Source organism: Limulus polyphemus, unplaced genomic scaffold, assembly GCF_000517525.1.
Source record: "Limulus polyphemus unplaced genomic scaffold, Limulus_polyphemus-2.1.2 Scaffold1431, whole genome shotgun sequence".
Taxonomy (NCBI): Eukaryota; Metazoa; Arthropoda; class Merostomata; order Xiphosura; family Limulidae; genus Limulus; species Limulus polyphemus.
The window spans coordinates 9040-29822 of NW_013667041.1; the positions used below are offsets into that span (position 1 = coordinate 9040).

Consider the following 20783-nt stretch of genomic DNA (forward strand, 5'->3'; position numbering starts at 1 on the left):
CGGGACGAACAATACTAAGGAAGGGGCACTGTTACGACAGCGGAAGTCACGTGAATCTGGTAACACGTGATGATTTTCTAGAGGTATCGGGGAACCTCACGAATATCCCAGTATTTGCTAGACGCCCTCTTTTTTAGTATATAAGCCCGGCAAAATTGTGTGAATCGCTGTGAATTCTAGCGTGTGTTTAAGTTAAAGTGACTGTGGAAATTCTGTGTATTACAAAGTTTGTAACGAGAAAAAATAAACTAGTTGTAATTAAGAAAGGACTTGTATCGCTGAAGTTTCTCGGAAAGAATTTTTACGGAAAATTAACAAACGACCAGAGACGTAACAGTACTATTATATTTATATAGATAAACCCTACAACAATGCAATTCAATACGTGAACTGTATGTCTGAAGGCTTATAAGACTAAACATCGGGTTTCGATACATACCTGTGATGAGTACACCACAGATATCCCATTGAGTAATTTTGTGTTTAACAACAACAACAAACAAAACGTGAACTTTACCGGTTGTGAACAATACAAAAACAAGTCGGTAGTTTAAATGTTAATATGACAGTATAATATTATTTTGTTTCACTAACAAAAAGATAGCATTTGCTACAAATTAAGTGTTTTATTATCAAATATTTGTCATGTATTTTTTGCCAAAAAATGAACTTTTATAAGAAAAAAATATAATAATTATTAATGATTATCAGAGAAGTAATTCACCTTAAAATACATGAATATGAGAATGTTACGACTAATTTAAACGACATAAGTTTATTACAAATATTTATTAATTTACTATAATTAGTTTGCTGGGTCATAAAAGGATATATATATGTATATTATTTTTCCGATTTGTTATTACAGTTGGTATTATATAAAATTCAAGGTATACATATATTTAAATTCCTGATCCTCTGGTGTCAAGAGCTTAATGCATTTGGCGGGAAGTAAGACTGAGTAGGAGAATAACTCTCATATTAGCTTTACGAGTTAATTTATATAGACGTTTAGTGGAAACGATAAAGTTTAGAATCAGGTAAATGAATATTTTATTTTTACTATGTGTATTTTATTTAATTAATAAATATAATTATATTATAATAAACTTATGAATAATTATTGGAGCGTGAATTCAGAAAATTTAAAAATTTGTATTAAAATTACAATTCTACTAGTAGTACAAAGAGTAGTAATCTTACATAGCCGGTAACAGTAACAGTTATGAGTTGAAAATGTATAACTTCTAGAAAGCAGAAGTATACTTAATAATAATCGTACCATTGTCGTCTTTACCTAAGGTTTATGGTGTTAAAGTTAGTTCTGTTTTCTGGATTTTTATTTAAAATTTTGTAAGTTGGAGTACTAGCACTGTGTTTAATAACAAATATCACGTTTATTTCTTTATTGAAATATTTAAACTATCAAATGTTAGAATGCACGAATAATTGTAATAATTGAGTTGGTGAGTCCAAACAAAAATAAAGATACTGGACAAACTGAAATACAGTGAAATAGATGTAACATCAGGTTTGAAGTTAAAATAATTAATAATAATATATAATAGTGTCACTCAAAGCTTTAAAATCATTTACTATTTCCAATTTTTTAATTTAGTAATTAAGTTTAGGTCACCTCTTAATTTATTTAGAATTCATGTTTTGTATTTGTAACAAATTTGTAAACTTGAATAATATTAGTAACTAGCTAGTCTTCAGAGGAGTTTCATTGTTTCGTCTTCAAAAATAGAGATAATAACTATCAATAATCAAGATTCAATATTTTACTGGTAATAGTAGCTTTTGTTTACCACTTATGAATTATTTTGAATAAGAAGTAAGATCCTTATAGTTATGCCAGTTAACATACCTTCTTCAAGTTCTTGTATTTTTATATTTACTTATTTTTTTACTTGTAGATTTAAAAGTCATTATTAAAATACTTAAGTGTGTTTGGTATGGTTTCTTTCAGAAATAAGATCCTGCTTTAACATATAATGCCAGCAGAAAAGAAATATCTGAGATATGCCCATTGTGAAGGTTATACAGATTTGTGTTATGATAGCAGTAGCAAGTGAGTCTCTTTACCCCTTATATGATTGTAAGTCTGCTATGAATTTCCTCCCAGTCATTTAGTAGAAGAATATTTAATGCAATAAATTAATACCTTTGTTCTTATTAATTCAACATACCCAAAAAGAAAAACAGATGGATGTATGTTGCATGTCTTTAAAGCTTACCTTATAATTGCTGATGGAGATATGGGCCTCATCGGCTTTTTAAAAACTCATATTTTTCTAAACTTTTTATGCATGAAATTGGTTATAGGTCCATCACTTTGTTAGGTACAGGAACCCTAATAACATAAGTCATGCAAAACAATGTGAATGAAAGTATTATTAATGTTGCAATTTATGCCACTAATTACAGCTGGGGAGACTTCTATGTACTTCACTTAGAAAATAATTGATTTTGCTCAATTTCATTTGTCAGTTCTTTACACTTCTGAAATATAACACAGACAAAAACATTAAATTACTTAAGTTAAGGTGATACGGTATGTGAATGATAAAAACAATTTGGAAATTTGAAGAATAATCTACATATGTATATTGTCTATGCAATGCTACCTTAAAGTTAGATACAATTTAAAAGAAACAACTGACTAACTTCAGATAGTAGACTGCATTATTTCCACAAACATTTTGCCTTCTTCGCAATGTTTAGCTTAGCACAGCTCAAAAGAAATAAGTTTTAGAAAAAACATCCTGAAGCAGATGGAATCTGAAATGTTGATAAAAATAATATAACTAGTGTATGAAGTAGTAAATTATTTATTAATTTTAAATTATGAGGGTTAATGTTTTCAAATGAAGAACATAAAGTGGCCAAATACAGGTTTTTAATAAGAGCATATAATATCATTTCAACTGTATGCTACTGAGGAATAGGCTTTATACAGAAAATGAAACTTTGTATAGAGCCAATATAGAAGGAAGTGTTTAACTTATTGTTGTTATTATTATAATTCATTATTCTTATCAATGAATGAATCATGCTTTACACACCATATGAAAATTACTGTTCACTACTGAAATTCAAATGTATTTTCCTTTTAAATATTAGTTATGTCCTAACTTGTGGAGGTGATGGAGATGTGCGTATATGGGAAGGGTTTGAAAACAATGATCCAATCACCCATCATGTGGGTAATTGTGCTACTGCCATTCTCTTTACAGTGAGTATATGATGATCAGATTGTAACCATGTAATTTTTACTTGTATATTTTTATTATTAATAGATTAACAGTGCTTGACCTTAATTAAAATAAAACTTTCTAATTGTTTAAACCATCTAATATTTAGTCATACCTTGTTTTATTTATGTTTTTTTGTTTAAAAGTTAAAATTTAAAAAATTTATAATTTAGCAAATACAAAGCCAATATGTTTAAGGATTGCTAATAAAAAAAACTAAGTTATTTATGCTATGATTGATCTTGTTAATTCTGTTAATAGGTTCTTATATTTATATGACTCGGTAGCTTTGTATTGTTAACATGACTGATATAACCTTGTTAACTCTGCTAGTAAATTCTGAATGTTATTATCATGATTTATATGACTTAAGAGCTTAATTTAACAAGCTGATTGATATAACCTTGTTAACTCTGTTAGTAGTAGATTCTTAATATTATTTTCATGTTTTATTTGACTTGAGAGCTTAATGTTTTCAAGCTGAGTAATATCTTGTTAATTCTTTTAGGATAAAAGATTCCTTGTAGCTACCGACAACAATTCTATACAAGCTTATACATTTCCAAACAGAGAACCAGATGGTATAATAACTAGATTTACATCTCCAGTCCATCATATGTGTTGTAGCAGTGATGGAAAAATTATAGTTGCAGGAAGTGGGTATGTTTTGTTATTCTTTATTGATACAAAATATCAGGAGTACCATTTCAGATTTCATGAAGATGAGGCACATTATTTAGAAACATGGATAGTTTGAGTGCTTATTTTGAGAGCATTTGTTCTGATTGTTTTCTGGATTATACAAATAGTACAAACTGCACATTTTATGTATATAAGTACTGTTCTCTAAATAAACAAATGATATTAAACATAGGAATATAACTGCCTTACATGAATGGCTCCCCTGCAAAATATTCATTCCCATACGATACTTCTCTCTTCTCACAAGATTATCTATTCTTGTCCCGTGCTGCCCTCTATACGCAATATTTTTTTACGCGTGCCACAAGCCTTCTGCTCCCCCCCTATTAGAATTGAATGATTCTAACATGTCTCTCATATCAATCATCATGCATCACTTCTACACAAATAGAAGCATGTGACTCCCTCTATATGCCTCTATCGAACTATCACTTCTGGTTTGGCAGTGCTTGTGCTCAGACATGTTCCTTTTTGTTTGTTTAAAGTTTCACGGTCGTCTTTAGTATAGTCAGGAAGCATTCTTCATTTATTGTCACTTCTAGTTTCTCTCACCTATCTCAACATGGATTCAGTCAATTTGACGGACCATGTGACCTCTTTGTACTTGTTTAAAGTCTTTATAGATTTAATACTTCTAACTTTCAATATAGTGTGTATATCTTCACAAAATTTGGCAGTCTTTCACAAAAAATCATATTTCTTAGCAAAGAATTTTTAATAAAATAAAATACAGATTTGTCATATACATATTTGTTGAATATGTATTTGTTTTGAATAGTCTGTGTGCAAGGTAATTTCATGTTAAAATTGAAAATACTTTTCCTCATCTCAAAAATATAATTTCCTTGGTGTCATCCTTAAAACTTTCTAAATGCATCTAAAACTTTTTCAGTAAAACTTTATAGTTTAACTGTCATTTTCTCTACCCCTATCTCAAAACTGGATCAGTCAGTTTGACTGACCTTGTAACTATCAAACAAAAATTGAAATAAAACTAAATTACCCTTTTTTTCTTCTAGAATGACTTCAAATTGTAACATGAAGCTACACTTGTTTATCCTAAGTAGCTCTAAGTTTGTAACAGTATACCTCTATTTATAATTAAATGTTATTGTTTTATTGCTCTTTGAACTGTGTCTAATTACCATCTGCACCATTATAAGTTGTAAATCACTAGAACGTGCAGGTCATGTTACACTATCGAGTTACATTACCCATGCATGCCTTGTGAACCATTTTAATTATATTATTATTACTTATTTTACCTAATCTAGTCTTAAATAACTTAATTTTAATTTTATTTTATAATAATAGATAAAGAATAAATATGAAAAACAAGAAATAAAATACTTACTCAATCTTCTTTTTTCTTGCTCTTGATTGTTGATGACAGTTAAACCTAATTTTTTATGCTAGTGCTAGTAATGCACTTAATAATTTTTATTTAATTAAATAATGCACCAAAGAATATAAACTAATAACATGCAAAAGGTAGACAAATTCCCTTACCTTTCAAAATTGTTCTGGCTTTCTAACTATGCGACAAGACCCATTACAAGTTCATCCAATCTAGTCGTTAACTTTCCCATGGGAACGATGTTGCTACTCTGAGTAAAATTGATGCTTATCTGTTCAGAACACAACATTATACAATATGTCATTTGATTGATGAAAACCTTGGACTTTCTATTAGTTATGGGTAATATATAATGAAGCATAAGAGAGAACTATCAACGAATTCTGAAAGAGAGAAATGTGGCACGAGGGGTCTGATTTTCTATTTGAAAAAAGGTGTCTGGGCATGTTGGATCAAAGTATAACTCTATGAAGTTTCAAGTCAATCTGCCAAGAAATTGAAGGAATGGCAGTACATTGAAAAGTGTTTGGAAGAATAAGAAATAATAGAAAAATAGTAGGTCTCTCTGCAGAGACGTAATTGTAAGCTTTAGTTTGAGTCTTAAAAATGCATTGCAATATCACATACCAAGTAAGTTTTCAATATTTGATACCCAAAGTAAATATGTGAATTAATATTTTTATTTGTGACAGTAATTCAGAAATTTTTCTTTCAGTCTTGTTTCTTTAATATTTAACCCCACAGGGACTTTACTATTAAGATTGTGGACATTGCTAAAAATACTCAGAAATGTCTGTATGGTCATCAGGCTCCAATTCTCAGTGTTGCTCTTGACCCAAAATGTGAATACTTGGTAAGTATTTGAAATGTTTCTAAAAAAAGTAATATACAAGTCTGTAAATTTTCCTTTAAGTTTTCTTTCTTGATGTATTGATGTTTATACCGAAAATTTGTAATAGGAATCAAGCTGATTTAAGATATTTTTTTATCCACTTTCAAGTTAGGAGATATGTAAATAAAAAAAACATCTGCAGTTTAATGTTAAGTTTGTCATGAATATTATGCCTATTGGTTGAAACATGATGTTAGGGCCCCCCAGTGGCACAGCGGTATGTCTGCAGACTTATAACACTAGAATCCGGATTTCGATACTCATGGTGGGCAGAGCACTGATAGCCAATTATGTTGCTTTGTGCTTAATTACAAACAACAACAACAACATGATGTTAGTGTGATCAATGTCCATAATTCAAATTTTATTTTATAACTGTTAATAAGGTTGTGTGTGTGTACATGTAATTTTTAATTCTTGAAAGTGTAGAACTAAACATACTTTGATTAATATGAATATCCAAGACTTCTAAATGTAGCAATTGTATAATTGAAACATGAAAAAGAAACATAAACATAAATTGCTAGAAATTTACTGATAATAGTTTAATGGTGTAACAACACTCTTTATCAAATAGCAATTTTTTATGTTGCCTTATTCAACAGCAGCTGTATCTGATTAAAAATTTGATCTATGATCTTTCTTTTTATAACATGTAGAAGTCTTCATTAATTTACTATTTACATACATTCATGCAGCACACACTGAAGAAAATTTACCTTTAATTGTTATAACTTATTAAATTTTAAGAAGGAAATAATATTTTTGGCTGCTGGAAATAACTAAAAGAAATGGGAATGTGTTGGAGATATCAACTTTTCAAATGATTGTCTTTGCACATGTAGGCATCATCTAGTTGTGATGGAAGTGTTCGAATTTGGAAAGTCTCAAGCCAAGATTGTATCAAAATGTGGACACATGTTCCAAAAAGTAATGATTTTTGGTAAGGTTCAGTATGTATTGTTACGTCTCTGTTCGTTTGTTAATTTCCGGTATAAATTCTTCTCGAGGAACTTCAGCGATACAAGTCCTTTCTTAAATAAAACTAATTTATTCTTTCTTGATACAACTTTGCAATACACAGAATTTCCACAGTCACTTTAACTTAAACACACACTATAATTCACACACTTTAGTTTCGGTCACTACCGCTCGCTTGACTAGATTATTTGTCTCTATATCTATCTATCTGCAATTATTTGTTGAGCTTATAGAGGGCACCTAGAAAAGACTAGAGTTGCCAGGAAAAGTCAAGATACTTCGAGAATCTCATGACGTGTTACCAACGTCACGTGACTTCCGCTGTCGTAACAGTATAATAAATCTAACATAATAATGAGTGCAGCTGTCAAATCCAGCTGCCAATACTAATTTGTGATTTGAAATAATGTTGTTTATTCAAAAGAACTTGTTATTAGTGCAGTGGTACTTCTATTCATGCTTATGAAATATAAATAACTTGTTTCTGTGAAGGACTGTTGTCTTCAAAAGTAAGGTTTTTTGTTAATATTGTTTCACTTTTGAAGTGAAGACTTTCAAAAACTGATGTTTGAATCCAGTTTAAGTTAATTGTAACTTGTATATTTCAGCATGTCAAAGACATTGTGCCGTATGACGTGGTCTAAGGATGGAAAGGTATGTGTATTTTATTGTTAGATTCAGTTTCTCAGTTTCTGTTAATAAACTAAAGATTCAGTTTCTGTTTGCTTAATTTTTGTTGTTTTATTGAATTGTGCAGTATTGAGCATAAGGGACATTTTGTTGTCAGATTCACTTTCTCTGTTTAGTTTTGTTCTTTTAATGAATTGAGCATTGTTAAGCATAAAGAAAGTATTTTGTTGTCAGATTTAGGTTCTTTGTTATTTTATTGAATTGTGCAGTATTAAGCATAGGGACATTTTGTTGTCAGATTCACTTTCTTTGTTTAGTTTTGTTCTTTTAATGAATTGAGCATTGTTAAGCATAAAGAAAGTATTTTGTTGTCAGATTTAGGTTCTTTGTTATTTTATTGAATTGTGCAGTATTAAGCATAGAGACATTTTGTTGTCAGATTCACTTTCTTTGTTTAGTTTTGTTCTTTTAATGAATTGAGCATTGTTAAGCATAAAGAAAGTAGTTTATTGTCAGATTTAGGTTCTTTGTTATTTGGTTGTTATTTTATTAAATCATTGTTTAGCATAAATGAAATATTTTGTTTTGAGATTCAGTTTGTTTGTTTAGTGTTATTGTACTTTGAAGGGAAATGATAAAACACAGTCTTTCTTAGCTCACTTCTGTTGGCTGATTTACCTAATCATCTTTAAATACTTCACTTACTGGATGTTTAGTTTATTAGTGGTCTTCTCTGATCATAGTGGCAATTAAAACATAAACTCTTAGCTTTTTTGTTATGTTTTGTTTTTTATCAAATGACTGAAAAAAAGCCACCAGAACAACACTGGATCAACTTTTAGAGCATTGGCATCAAAATAATAATGTCAGGTGGTCCAAAGTTCTAGTCTCAGTCAAAGTAGATTCTTAGCATTGTGATATGAGGTTATTTTTGAGTGTTAGTATAAGTATATTGGAAAAATAAAAAGTTGTACATTCAACATCCCGTATCCCTTTGCTGTCAGTAAGTTTTAAAATGTTAAAAAGTGTTTATTGAAATGTAGAGAAGTAAGCAATTTCTTCAGATTTCTTACTCATTTTGTAGTAAACTCTAATGCTAAAAGTGATTGTTGCAGCTGAAGTTTTAAGTCATGAAGTAGATATAGAAGTGAATGCCTTTTCTTTAATTTTGGTGCAAGAATATTTTGTTTAACTACCTCAAATTTAATATTTACTTCTTTTAATATTACTTGATATCAGTCTGTACTAACTCAGTTACTGGTAAACTTTTCAGTACCTGGCTCTGCCGGTTGAGAAGGAGGTCCATCTGTACAAAAGAGGTTCTTGGGAAAATATGCAGACTCTTAAAGATGAATCAGTAACAGAAGTATGTAACTTTGTTTTAATAATCGATAAAAACACATCTACAGGTTGTGATGAAATACTATACATAATGCTTAAAAATTGTAACAATAATGTATATAGAAAATTGGTAAACATCTATAATTTGTCTATAAATTCTGATTATATTCCTAGTTTATGGAAATTATGTATCATAACAATGATACCCAAACCCAATAAATGTAAGAAAGACCCCAATAATTATAGGCCTATTAGTTTGACTAGCTGTTTGTTTAAAATTTTAGAAAAAATAATCAATAATAGATTGTTAAAATTCCTTGAAGATAATATATTGTTAAATTCTTATGAAATATGTTCAAGGAAAAAACTACCAAACAACAGACAGTCTAGTCAGACTAAGTGAATCTATTTTAAATGATTTTAACTATAGAAGTCCCACTGGAGTAGTATTACTAGACATTAAAAAAGCTTTTGACAAAATCTGGCAACATTGTTTAATTTATAAATTAATTTATGATTTTAAATTACCCTGTCTTAAAACAAGATGATTATGCAGGTTTTTTAAAAATAGGGAAAATAAAATAAGATTATATGATATTTACTCAGATTCATATGTAATCGAGCTAGGAGTACCACAAGGTACAGTTTTAAGTTCTCTACTCTTTAGCATGTATACTAATTATATATCTGTAACTACAACCAATATAGGTACTATCAATGTTGTGCAATATGCAGATAACATAACCTACTGGGTAACTAATTTTTTAGTACCAAGAATTTTGGAAAATTAATATGGAAAAAACATGTTTATTCCTTAGTTAAGAAGGGATGGGCATTATACGAGGAAAATTGTCAGTAAATATGGTGGATGTACTAGTAAAACTATAATCAAAATATATGAAGTATTTATAAGAGCACTATTTGAATATGCTTGTAGTTCATGGTCAAACATTAATATTAATAATTTAAAGATTTTACAACCTATTCAAAACAATATTTTAAGAATTGCTACAAAATCTCCTATTTCAGTACCTGTAAAATTTTACATCAAGCAGTTTTCTTTACCGCTATTGAAAGAACAATTTAAATATTTAACACAAAGGTATTGCAACAAAGATATGAAATCCTACTTGTTAAAAGAAATTAGAAAAAAGATTTAACTAATATAACTCACCTTTTTAAATTTTATATATCCACAATTGTAAATTAATTATAGTATTTTATTTGTTTTATGGTTTTAATGAAAGAATTTTATTTTATTTTTGTCTAATAATTTTGGTTGCATGAATTTGTTGTTTTTAATTTTCAAGTTTATTGCATACATGATTGGTGGAGGAGGTTCTTTGAGCCCTTACACCATTCTGCTTGGATAGGAAGAATTGATGTTGTTGATGTTGTCATCTCTTGTTTGTCTTAATAGTTCTTGGTTTAATGTGTTAAGTACAGGGTGTCTGGTGGTGTGGAATCTCCTCCCCCAAACCATGGAAAGCCTGGTCATAATTTTTTGTGTCATGCAATGAAACTTATTTATAGAGATCATGATATATATGTTTTTTATAGGACACTAGAATGCGTTCTATGTTTAATTCTTAGCTTTATGATTGGTCCATATAAAACTCATCTACCTTTCAAGCACATTTTTCTTAATTATTTATGCACCAAATTGCTCGTGGGTCCATAACTTTGGCATTTTCAGGGTTCCTAATAACCTACATTTCTCACAAAAAAGGTAAATATAAATATCAGGGATACTGCAGTTAGTTCCATTCCACTAATTATTGCTGGAATACACTATATATTTTGCAAAGAATGTTAGTGATTTCATACATTTTTTAGCCAGTTCTTTATACCAGCAAAAACTTTAAATTACTTAATATGATGCAATATGTGGTTTTTACTGTTATAATGATAAAAAAACAAGACAATTTGGATTTGATTGTTTAATGCACCAGTCCTATATTTTAACAAAAATTAAAGCATTAACATGAAATGTTAGAAATAGAATAACCTGCTCAATCCTGTAATAAACATATCGACAACACAGGAAGAACAGGATTATACACAAATCTCACAGTGATTAACACAATCTACAAACAAACAAACACACTCAATAACCCACTGATTTCACTAAATTTATAAGCTAACTGAATAATCCATCTAAACTAGCCAAACTTGTATTTCATAGTACTAAAATTCCAGGTATTAGCTGAGATGCTCAAAACATTATACCTTCTTCTGGCCCTAAAACAATACACAATTATGGAAATTTGAAATCTTAGCCTACAACAGTATAAAATGTTATAGATATTTCTTAAATCATCATGAAAATCCTGGAAAAGGCCACAAAATTCTTCTTTTTTTTTATCGTGTAGACATCCTGAAATACTTAGTCTTAGGTTTTTCAGTTTTCTTTATTAAATTTGACATTATAAAAAATGCTCTTGTATGAGTATCATAAGAAAACTAAATCATAATACCAGCTGCCTTCCCCCTAGTCTTACACTGCTAAATTAGGGATGGCTAGTGCAGATAGCCCTCGTGTAGCTTTGCACAAAATTAAAAAAAAACAGAAACAAACAAATTCATTAATTTTGTTGTGGGAACAAAGACAGAGAATGTAAATAAAATATTGCAAAGTAGAAGAGCTTAAGCAATATCGTTAACCATTGCTTAAGGAAATTATTCAGAGTTCTCAACTTTATTTTTCCTGATATTTTTCGTTCTCAAAATTATTTTCAATCAATTATAAATACTATGTTTAACACTGTAGTTAGTGTTTTAATATGTACAAATACAAAGTGAATAATTACATTGTTCTCATGGTATTGGTGACACTACTGTACCTTGTTAACATGACACTGTTGACCCTAGGATAATTATTAACATGACACCTATAAATGTACCTTGTATATATCAAACTCATTACACTAAGCTACATTGTTCTCGTGGCACTGGTGACACTACTGTATGTTGTTAACATGACATTTGTGACCCTAGGATAATTATTCACATGACACTGATACATTATTGTACCTTGTGTACATCACACTTGTTACACTAAGCTACATTGTTCTCATGGTACTGGTTGCACTACCATACCTTGTTAACTCTCTCACCATGGGCATCTTTTTATGCATGTCACGAGGTCTTAGTGAGTTACATTCAAAATTTAATTAAACGACTTTCTTTTCATGGTATACCAATGCATATGGTATAAAAATGTAGCTAATAATGCATATTTTAATAGCATATAAGTTTTAATTCTTACTTTTATAAAGCAATATTAAAAAATATCTAGAATTTACCCTAGTGTGAGAATTGTTACACTTGTTTTCTAGGCATCTCCTCTTCTATAATTTATTTACCACCCCTCCAAAAATACTAAATTTAACGTAAATTACTTAATATAATATCATCATTCCTCTAGCAAATTATAATTCTCATAGTCTTCAATCTTAGTTGGTTACAGAGCCATGAAATAGACATCCAGACCCCTCTTTCCTCTAGCAAATTATAATTCTCATAGTCTTCAATCTTAGTTGGTTACAGAGCCATGAAATAGACATCCAGACCCCTCTTTCAGAAATTGCCAGTAGTTCTCTATATTGTTTATAACCCATAGAAAGCCAAAAGTTTCATCTATCAAACAACAGGTGATCTGATGATGACAAAACCTTGTCGAAACGTTGTGCATTTGCTGTTATGTTAAACTTGTATTAAAGTTTTTCTTCATTACCCATTCAAGCCGTCTCCAGCCATTATTAGTGTACATTCTTCCCCTTGCACTGATAACACTTGTTTACCTTTTTCTTCATATGGCACTGGTGACATTAGGTGTCTTGTGCACATGGCTCTGGTGACCCATGGTTACAATGTTCACAAGGCACTGATGCACTAGTGTACCTTCTCTATATGACACTGATAACACTAAGTTACATTGTTCTTTTGGCACTGGAGTCACTAGGTTATTTTGTTCTGATGGCTCTGGATACTAGTTTACCTTGTTCACAAGCCACTGGTTACATGAGTGTACCTTGTTTGTGTAATGCTGGTTAAACTAGCTACACTGTTGTCATGGAAGTGGTGATGTTAGCGTACCTTCTTCACTGGACACTTGTGATGCTAATTTACCTTATTCATGTTGTATTGGCAACACTTATCTACTTTGTTCACATGGCACTACTGACACTAGTCTACTTTGTGTATATGGCACTTTTGACTTTAGTCAACCATCGCTAACATGCCCCAGTTTACACTAAGCTACATTGTTCATATGTTGCTCCTCACACTAATATATATATATATATATATATTGTTTACATGCCATTGACTACAGTAGTCTACCTTGTTTACGTGGCACTGGTGACACTACTGAACTTTGTTCACCTGATACTGATTACACTAATTTTCTTGTTCATGTTGTTTACCTTGCTCGCATGGCAATAATGAAACTAATTTACCTTATTCAATTGGTACTGATGACAGTATTTTACTTTATTCATATAGCACTGTTCACTTGTTTAACTGATTTACTGTCTTAATTGTTAATCTTTTAAAATACTTCTGTATATGAATTATAACTTTAGCTTTTCAAACATTTCATTATTTATTAATTAAGATATGAGCAGCTGACACTTTACTTACTATATATTTGAACAACAACAAACATTTGCAAGCAAATTTATTCTTTTATAAGTTTAGTATATCAAGAAATAATCCCTAATTACTGTAACCTGATTCTTCATTTTTAGATCATCTCTCTTGTTGCTCTTTCTCCTTGTGGGTCATTCATGGCAGCTGTAACTGTTGATGGTAGGATACTAGTGTGGGAAATGACTTCTGGTAGGAGGTTGGAGAGGTAAGATGTTTCATTTTAGCAACTACTGATCAAAATATATTGCTATGTTGTCTGATTTCATGGGCATGTTGATTATTTCATTCATGTGTATATACCATATCAAGGGTACAGTTTCAAGCTATTTTTGTCTGTTTAGTTTGCGTGTATGTAATATATCAGATATAGTTAATGTGTATATACTATAGCAAAGGCACAGATTCAAGCTCAGCATAACCTCAATTTTTGTCTCTGTTCATGTGTGTATACCACGTCATCAGGCTGTCATTATAACCTCAGTTTTTGTGTCTGTTCATGTGTATATATACCATATCATCAAGCTGTAAGAATAACCTGAATTTTTGTATGTTTGTTCATGTGTGTGTATTATATGAAATATAGAGGTTCAAGCTGTCAGTATGAACTGTATTTTAGTCTCTTTCATTCATAACACAAACTGACTGAAGGCCATCAGAGTTTTACCAACAATGTGCTAATATTCAACAATCATTTTTCTTGTAGCATTCAAGTCAAGATGTTCATTAATGGTATGAATAGTGTATGGTGTGTTTCATCCTTAAAAGGAACCAGCAAAGACAGGGTAAATTTCCACAGAAAATTGTTAAGCCTCCTTTACAGAGAATAACCCTAGATATTGCTGGTCCAATCCTGGACTTAGAGAGGTCAGCAGTACCCACTCCTCTTTATTGAATACTTCACAAAGTTAGCAAGGCTTATCCATTAGCTGATACATCAGCACAGTTCATCACTGATGTGTTGATAGAGAACTAGATAGCATGGTTTGAACCACAGAAGAAATCCACATGTATAGGAAACCAATTTCAACAGCCTACTGTTCTGAGTTATGTACTGTTAGGTGTGGTAAAGATACATACGTCAACTCCAGTTCAATAGTTTAGTAGAATGGGTAATATAAATTACATAGTTAATGCTTGTAAAGTATGTTAGCCCTAGATGAATCAACAGGGATGAACACTTGCCATACATGATGATGGTATACAGAGTAAGGATATACTTGCTGTTTGCCTAACATTCTCAGGTTGATGTGATGTGTGGCCTTTCACATGAGAAGACATCCCACAATGTCCACACAAATAATGGAGCATTTAAGATCTGCAGTAATCAGTGTACACAAGGAAATATTTCTGATACAGTACATCATCTCTTCTCACTTGTACAGCTATTCTCATTTGGTGCTGCCCTCTATGTAATCACAAGCCTTGAACTCCCATGTACCCCACAATCAATGGTTTCAACTGTGTATCATCATGTGACAACCCTTCACCAATAGGAATGCGACACACCTTCCTGACATGTGCGACTACCTGTATTCATTTCTGTTCAACTATCACTTCTTGTTACACAATGATCAAGTGCAGCTGTTTTTTAATTGTGATCTTTTTACATGTTCATTTCATTTTTTTCTTTGTGAAGTAGTGATTTACTTGATTTATTCCTAGGCTACAGTTAGTTTTTTCTGTAGTGGTTTGTCGTGACAACTTAACTTTGTTTAGTAATTTTTTTTTACTTCACGGTTTACGATGAAATTCGAAGTTTGTGTTTTACAACTTCTGATGTTATTGCCACTACTTGAGTGCCATTACTGGCTTCAGGTTTAGGGGTCACGAATGGGGATTTTTCGGTAATCATTCTGTAAGATATTGATCATTATATGAGGCATCCTTTTTCTCTTGATACTGTTTGACTTCCTTACGCATTGTCTGAACCTGCTCATGAGGAGGGGGATTTTGAAAGTTTTTCCTCCTCCTAACTTTGCCGTGTCTTCCCCATACATCTCTTACGAGGTCTACTATGCCTAACTCTGCCTTTTTGGATATGCTTTCTCAGGTGTGTTTCATTTTCTCATTTTCATATGGTACTGTTTCTTCCTTTTTTACATTCATGATGCTAGAATAACACAGAGGTTCAAGAAGTCTTCATAGAAATGAATAAAAACCCTATAACCAGAGTTCTTTTGAAAGATGGGCCTTTCAAATGAGCTCAAATTATTGGGTTTTTATTCATTCTTTTTTTACATGACCCCCATCATTTGGGTCCCTTGTTCTCCCTCTTTCCCCTGCCATCAGTGTTCACCCTGGGCATTTTGTTTCTCAGTTGAGGACTGCTGTTAGTGTGCCTCATACTCCATGGACTTCTGATTTTTATGCTTTGGTTTATCAAGGGCTGTCCCCAATAATTGTATTCATTTCTTTCATGTCCATTTTTCCACCTTTGTCTTACCCATACATCTATCCTGCAGTACTTGCCCAACATAAACCTACTTTTTGAAATACTTCACCAATCCCATGAGAGTTTTTCACTGGATACACTTTTCCTCCTTCCTCCTCCTTGGCACTATTGTCCACTTTGGCTTTATCTCTTCCCACATGGTTTTGTTGGTGTTGGGATTTTATTGGGAAAAATGCTGTCTTTTCACAGGTTCATCTGCCTTCCTCATATATTTGTGGCTTCCAGATTGCTCTTTTTCTCCATCAGTTTGTTTTTGGAACTTTTCCAGAGTCTTTGGAATCATATGTGGACTTGCAGAGTCCACATCCGACCTTTTAGTCTTTGGTTTCTCATTTTTCTCATTCTGATATCATTATCTCTTCCATAACCATTGCTTGTCCTGCAACCTCCGGTCCTTTACCAGTTTCAACCACCAGGGTTTTGAAATTTTGCTGTGTGTCTCGAAGTCAGATTCATTGTTGCCAGCAGTTCCAGTGACTTTAAGGTGGTTTCTGGTCTGGTTGGGGCACGTTTGGTCAATTTTTTTTCCTCTGTGGCAGTTTTTCACTACCGATTCTTCGATGATCCACGTTTTGTCACAAGGAGTTTCATCCTTTTCCTTTCCCCCTCCACCTTTTTCTCTTTACCAGTTTCTTTCCCATTAACTTGGGATCCAGCTACCTGTCAGAGTCTATCCAAGAGTGTGCTGACCCTTCTATCACAGAGAACTATCATGCCTGTCAGCCAGCCTTCTCCAGGATGTTACTCCAAGTTTTTGTCCTGTAATCCATCTGTCCTGCCTCAACCAATTTCTGGTTCTTCCCAAATTTCCTGTGGGGACCTTTAATACACTCAAGGGATTTTTGTCTCCTGGATTATGGATAACCGAGGTAGACGTCTCTAATGCCTATCTACATATTCATATTTCTCATCAGTCTATGTGCTAACTTTAGTTTCTCCACTACAGGGTTGTGTATCAGTTTTGCGCCTGGTCTTTCAGGCCTGCTTCAGCATCGTATGTATTTTATTATGTGGTCACTGCTTTTGCCCAACTTCTGCATTTGCTAGAATTGTGTTTACACCATTACATGGATGACTGGCTCCTGTTAGCTATTTCTGACCTCCTCATCATGTGGTTCTTCCGTATCCTATTCAATACTTTGGTGGCTCGTGAGCATCATTCTTCCTTCTCACCATTTTTCTCTTCCATCCATTTCCCACCTTTATTCTCAATCTGCTTGAGAAAGACTTCTATGTACAGTATGTGCTCTTCATTCATCTGTACGTGACATTCCTTCCTCTACCCTTACAATTTGGGATCATCAACTGCTTCTTTTGGTCTATTCCTCCCTGTCTTTTTCTTCCCAAATTCTGTTCCAGGTGTCTTTGCTTCAGGTCAGGCACTTTTTTTCCTGGGGTCTCACCTCCATTGTTCATTGGAGGAAACTCTTCAGTCAGGCATGTGACCCACACCTCATACGTTCATCTCCCACTGTCTTCACTAGGTAGCTGTTTCTTTGTGAAGATACTGACTTCCACCTTTTGCCATCTTTGAAACTTCACAGTTATCTTTTCTATATAAATTTTTCCCTCCAGGGGCATGTCCCATTTAAGAATCAGATCCTGCTCAGTGTTGAGCACTGCCTGTGCAGGTATACTTTCTATATCTCAAATCAGCATTGTAAGGCCAAGAGGAAATAATAAACAGCAACATACCCATGGCCAATAACACACACACTGTTGAGATGGGGTGTTCCTCAAGATCGCTAGTAGGTTTTTCCTCATGATATATTTGCTTCATTAATATGCCTGTTCCAGACTGTACTAACCCATGAATTTACAAAGGTAAAGCAGAAAGGGATAGCTGCCCATCCATGCTGTCCCTTCAACTGAATAAATCAGGGGTGGTCTGCTTTTAAATATAGGGTTTTCCTGGTTACATGTTGCATTGTCTCCAGTGTTGGCATTCCTGTGGATTCTCCACCTCATTTTATCCCCTTTGTTCTTCTGGGGGAATATGGGAGTCCTAGCCACTGGGTTGGTGGACCATGGAGGTATCCTTCTGAATGTTATCACTTCCATTCATTAGAGAGTAGGATGGTGGTGTTCTACTGGTGTAGATGGTAAGCGATCCTCCAGTCATGTACTCCCCCTTCGTGCAGTGGGTCCCAGAAGTTGAAGTTGCACCCAGCTTCTGTGCAGTTCTATCCGGAGGGTGAGATTGAATATATTTTGTTGAGGTGACCCACTTATGTACAGTGGGACCTGGAAGTTGGTGTTGTGCTCCAACTTCTGTGCAGTTCTATCTGGGGGTGGATGTTGCACATATTTCCAAATACATACACTCCACCTCCATGTGGTGGGTCCTGGAGGCTTATACTGTGCCCAGCTTCTATGCAGTTCTATCTGGAGGGTGAAGCTGCATATATTTTATAGTAGCAATCCACTTATGTGCGGTGGGATCCAGAGGTTGATGTTACACCCTAACTTTTTTGTGGTCCTATCTGTAGAATAATGTTGCTTTGGAGTAGATTTGTCACATTGCATTTCACCCCTTTGATTGGAACCCCTCGTCCTATCATCACCTAAATGTTGGTTCCCAGTGAATAGTTTTGGTTTAGAGCGGACCAATCAACATAAATCCTCACATGTTGGTTATGATTCCTCATCCTCTCTCCAATTTCATACTTTTGCCACATATTCTCCACTTCTGTGTCGTGGGTCTCAGAAGTTGATGTTGTGCACACATGCACTCCAACATTTGTGCAGTCCTATCCAGAGGATAATATTGTTTGGGGTGAAAAAGTCTCCCTCTAGTGCCCCACCTCAGAAGTTTTAACCTGCCTGAGGCTGCTGTTGCACTGAGGGGCTCCAATCAGATTGGATTTGGTCTGATTTGAACCGCAACATTGGTACATTCCTTTGAATTATCATTCCAATGTCAGATTCTCCGATGTATGGATGGTTGTAGATTTGCACACATGTGCCCCATTTAGTAGATTGGTTTGACATGTATATAATTCCATTCTACTCAGCTTGAGGTGAAGACCGTGTGGATCCTCCTCCTACCACAAGGTTGGAAGTATTAATCCCAATATTGCTTGTTTTTGGACTGGATTTTACTGGCCGTAAGGTCCTTGGCACCCTAGTCACTCTACACTATGGAACACATCTATTTTAGCTTTACCCAGATTCCTGTCTGTAGATGGTTCTTCTACAGTACTTATTCACTTGGATTGAAATTTTGGTATATTATGGTTCACATTTGAACCCACCTGTTTTTTTCTCACCCTTTTGGGTTGTACTCTTTCCACTTTCCACTCATGTATGCAATGTCTATTTTCACACTGTGCCAGAGTATACCTGCTGCATAAGTGGTGTGTTCCTCTCCCAACTTGGATCACAACTCAGGGGTGTTCTTCGGATAATATCAAAAACTAGTTATCTCTGTCCCTTGCACCAATCTCTCCTCCTATTCAGTGTGGGGGATTCTAGCTATGTATGTGAAAAGAAGTAATGTATCGTACTGGAAGTTATTATTTTCCTATACTGAAAATATATTTCTGATAGGTACTTACCTCACTTGATGATTTACAATAGAGATAAAGTTGAACCACATTTATCGTGGGGTAAATGGGAATTCAAGGCTTATGACATGTGAAAAAATGTTTGCATATAGAGGGCAGTACTGAACAAGAATAACTATACATATGAGAAGGAGGTAAGTACCTATTGGAAATATATTTTCAGAATAGGAAAATGATAACTTCCTAAAGACAGAAATAGAAAGACAGAAATTCAATCTGGTTATGGTACATGCTGGTAGCATGGAAGAAACTTGGATTTGGCTGAACTAGTTCACACCCGATACTTCAGGCAATTGGTCCATTAACATATGAATTAAAATGGATATTTTTATCAGCTTTGTTCATGTGTATGTACTAAATTAGTGGTACAACTTTAAGGTGTTAATATAACCTAGATTCTAATATATTTTTTTTTTCATTTCCTTACATCAGAGATACAGGTTCAAGCTGTCAGTACAACATGTATTTTCTCTGTTTTGCTCATGTGTAAAACACATTTTTTGTTTGTTTTGTACATATACAAGGTGACTACTGATTTTAATCAGAATGCTATTTTTCTAACATTTTATATATGACACCAAGCCTGCATCAAGGCTCACACATTTGAAAGATGTACGTAAAAGTTATTTTTTGTGAACACTTTCCAAAAACAGGCAAGTAAAAATTGCAAACTTGTAAGTTGTATGGAGAATTTACCTTACTGCATGTAAATTGTTTGTACATGTTAGGGCAAACACTTTTGAATCCAATTTTGCAGAATGCACTAGCCAAAAATAAAATAACAACAACATAATATTACTGTTTTACTGATCATGTCACAATCAGAAATCAGGAATTGCCAATAATTATAGCTCACAATCAGCCCGATTCCGATTATGTTCAGTAAAGTTGATGATGTCATTGTGTAGTATTGTTGAGAGTTTAACCTTAAATATTGTAATGACTACAGAGA

At 33.0% G+C, this 20783-nt stretch overlaps 1 protein-coding gene across 3 annotated transcripts in view; it reads left to right on the plus strand.

The window, feature by feature from the left end:
* LOC106463529 (WD repeat and HMG-box DNA-binding protein 1-like) overlaps positions 1–20783 on the plus strand; it is a 57005-nt gene that overhangs the window by 2666 nt on the left and 33556 nt on the right. The window contains exons 1-9 of one of the 3 annotated variants that reach the window (XM_013923573.2): positions 962–1040; positions 1973–2074; positions 3127–3238; positions 3766–3917; positions 6061–6169; positions 7054–7151; positions 7798–7843; positions 9093–9185; positions 13912–14018. In XM_013923573.2, the coding sequence (XP_013779027.1) occupies positions 1998–2074; positions 3127–3238; positions 3766–3917; positions 6061–6169; positions 7054–7151; positions 7798–7843; positions 9093–9185; positions 13912–14018 (794 nt within the window). In that variant the 5' untranslated portion in view covers positions 962–1040; positions 1973–1997. Of the gene's footprint in view, positions 1–961; positions 1041–1242; positions 1318–1972; positions 2075–3126; positions 3239–3765; positions 3918–6060; positions 6170–7053; positions 7152–7797; positions 7844–9092; positions 9186–13911; positions 14019–20783 lie in introns of those variants that run through there. The other 2 variants (XM_022391052.1, XM_022391053.1) reach the window with 2 other exon arrangements.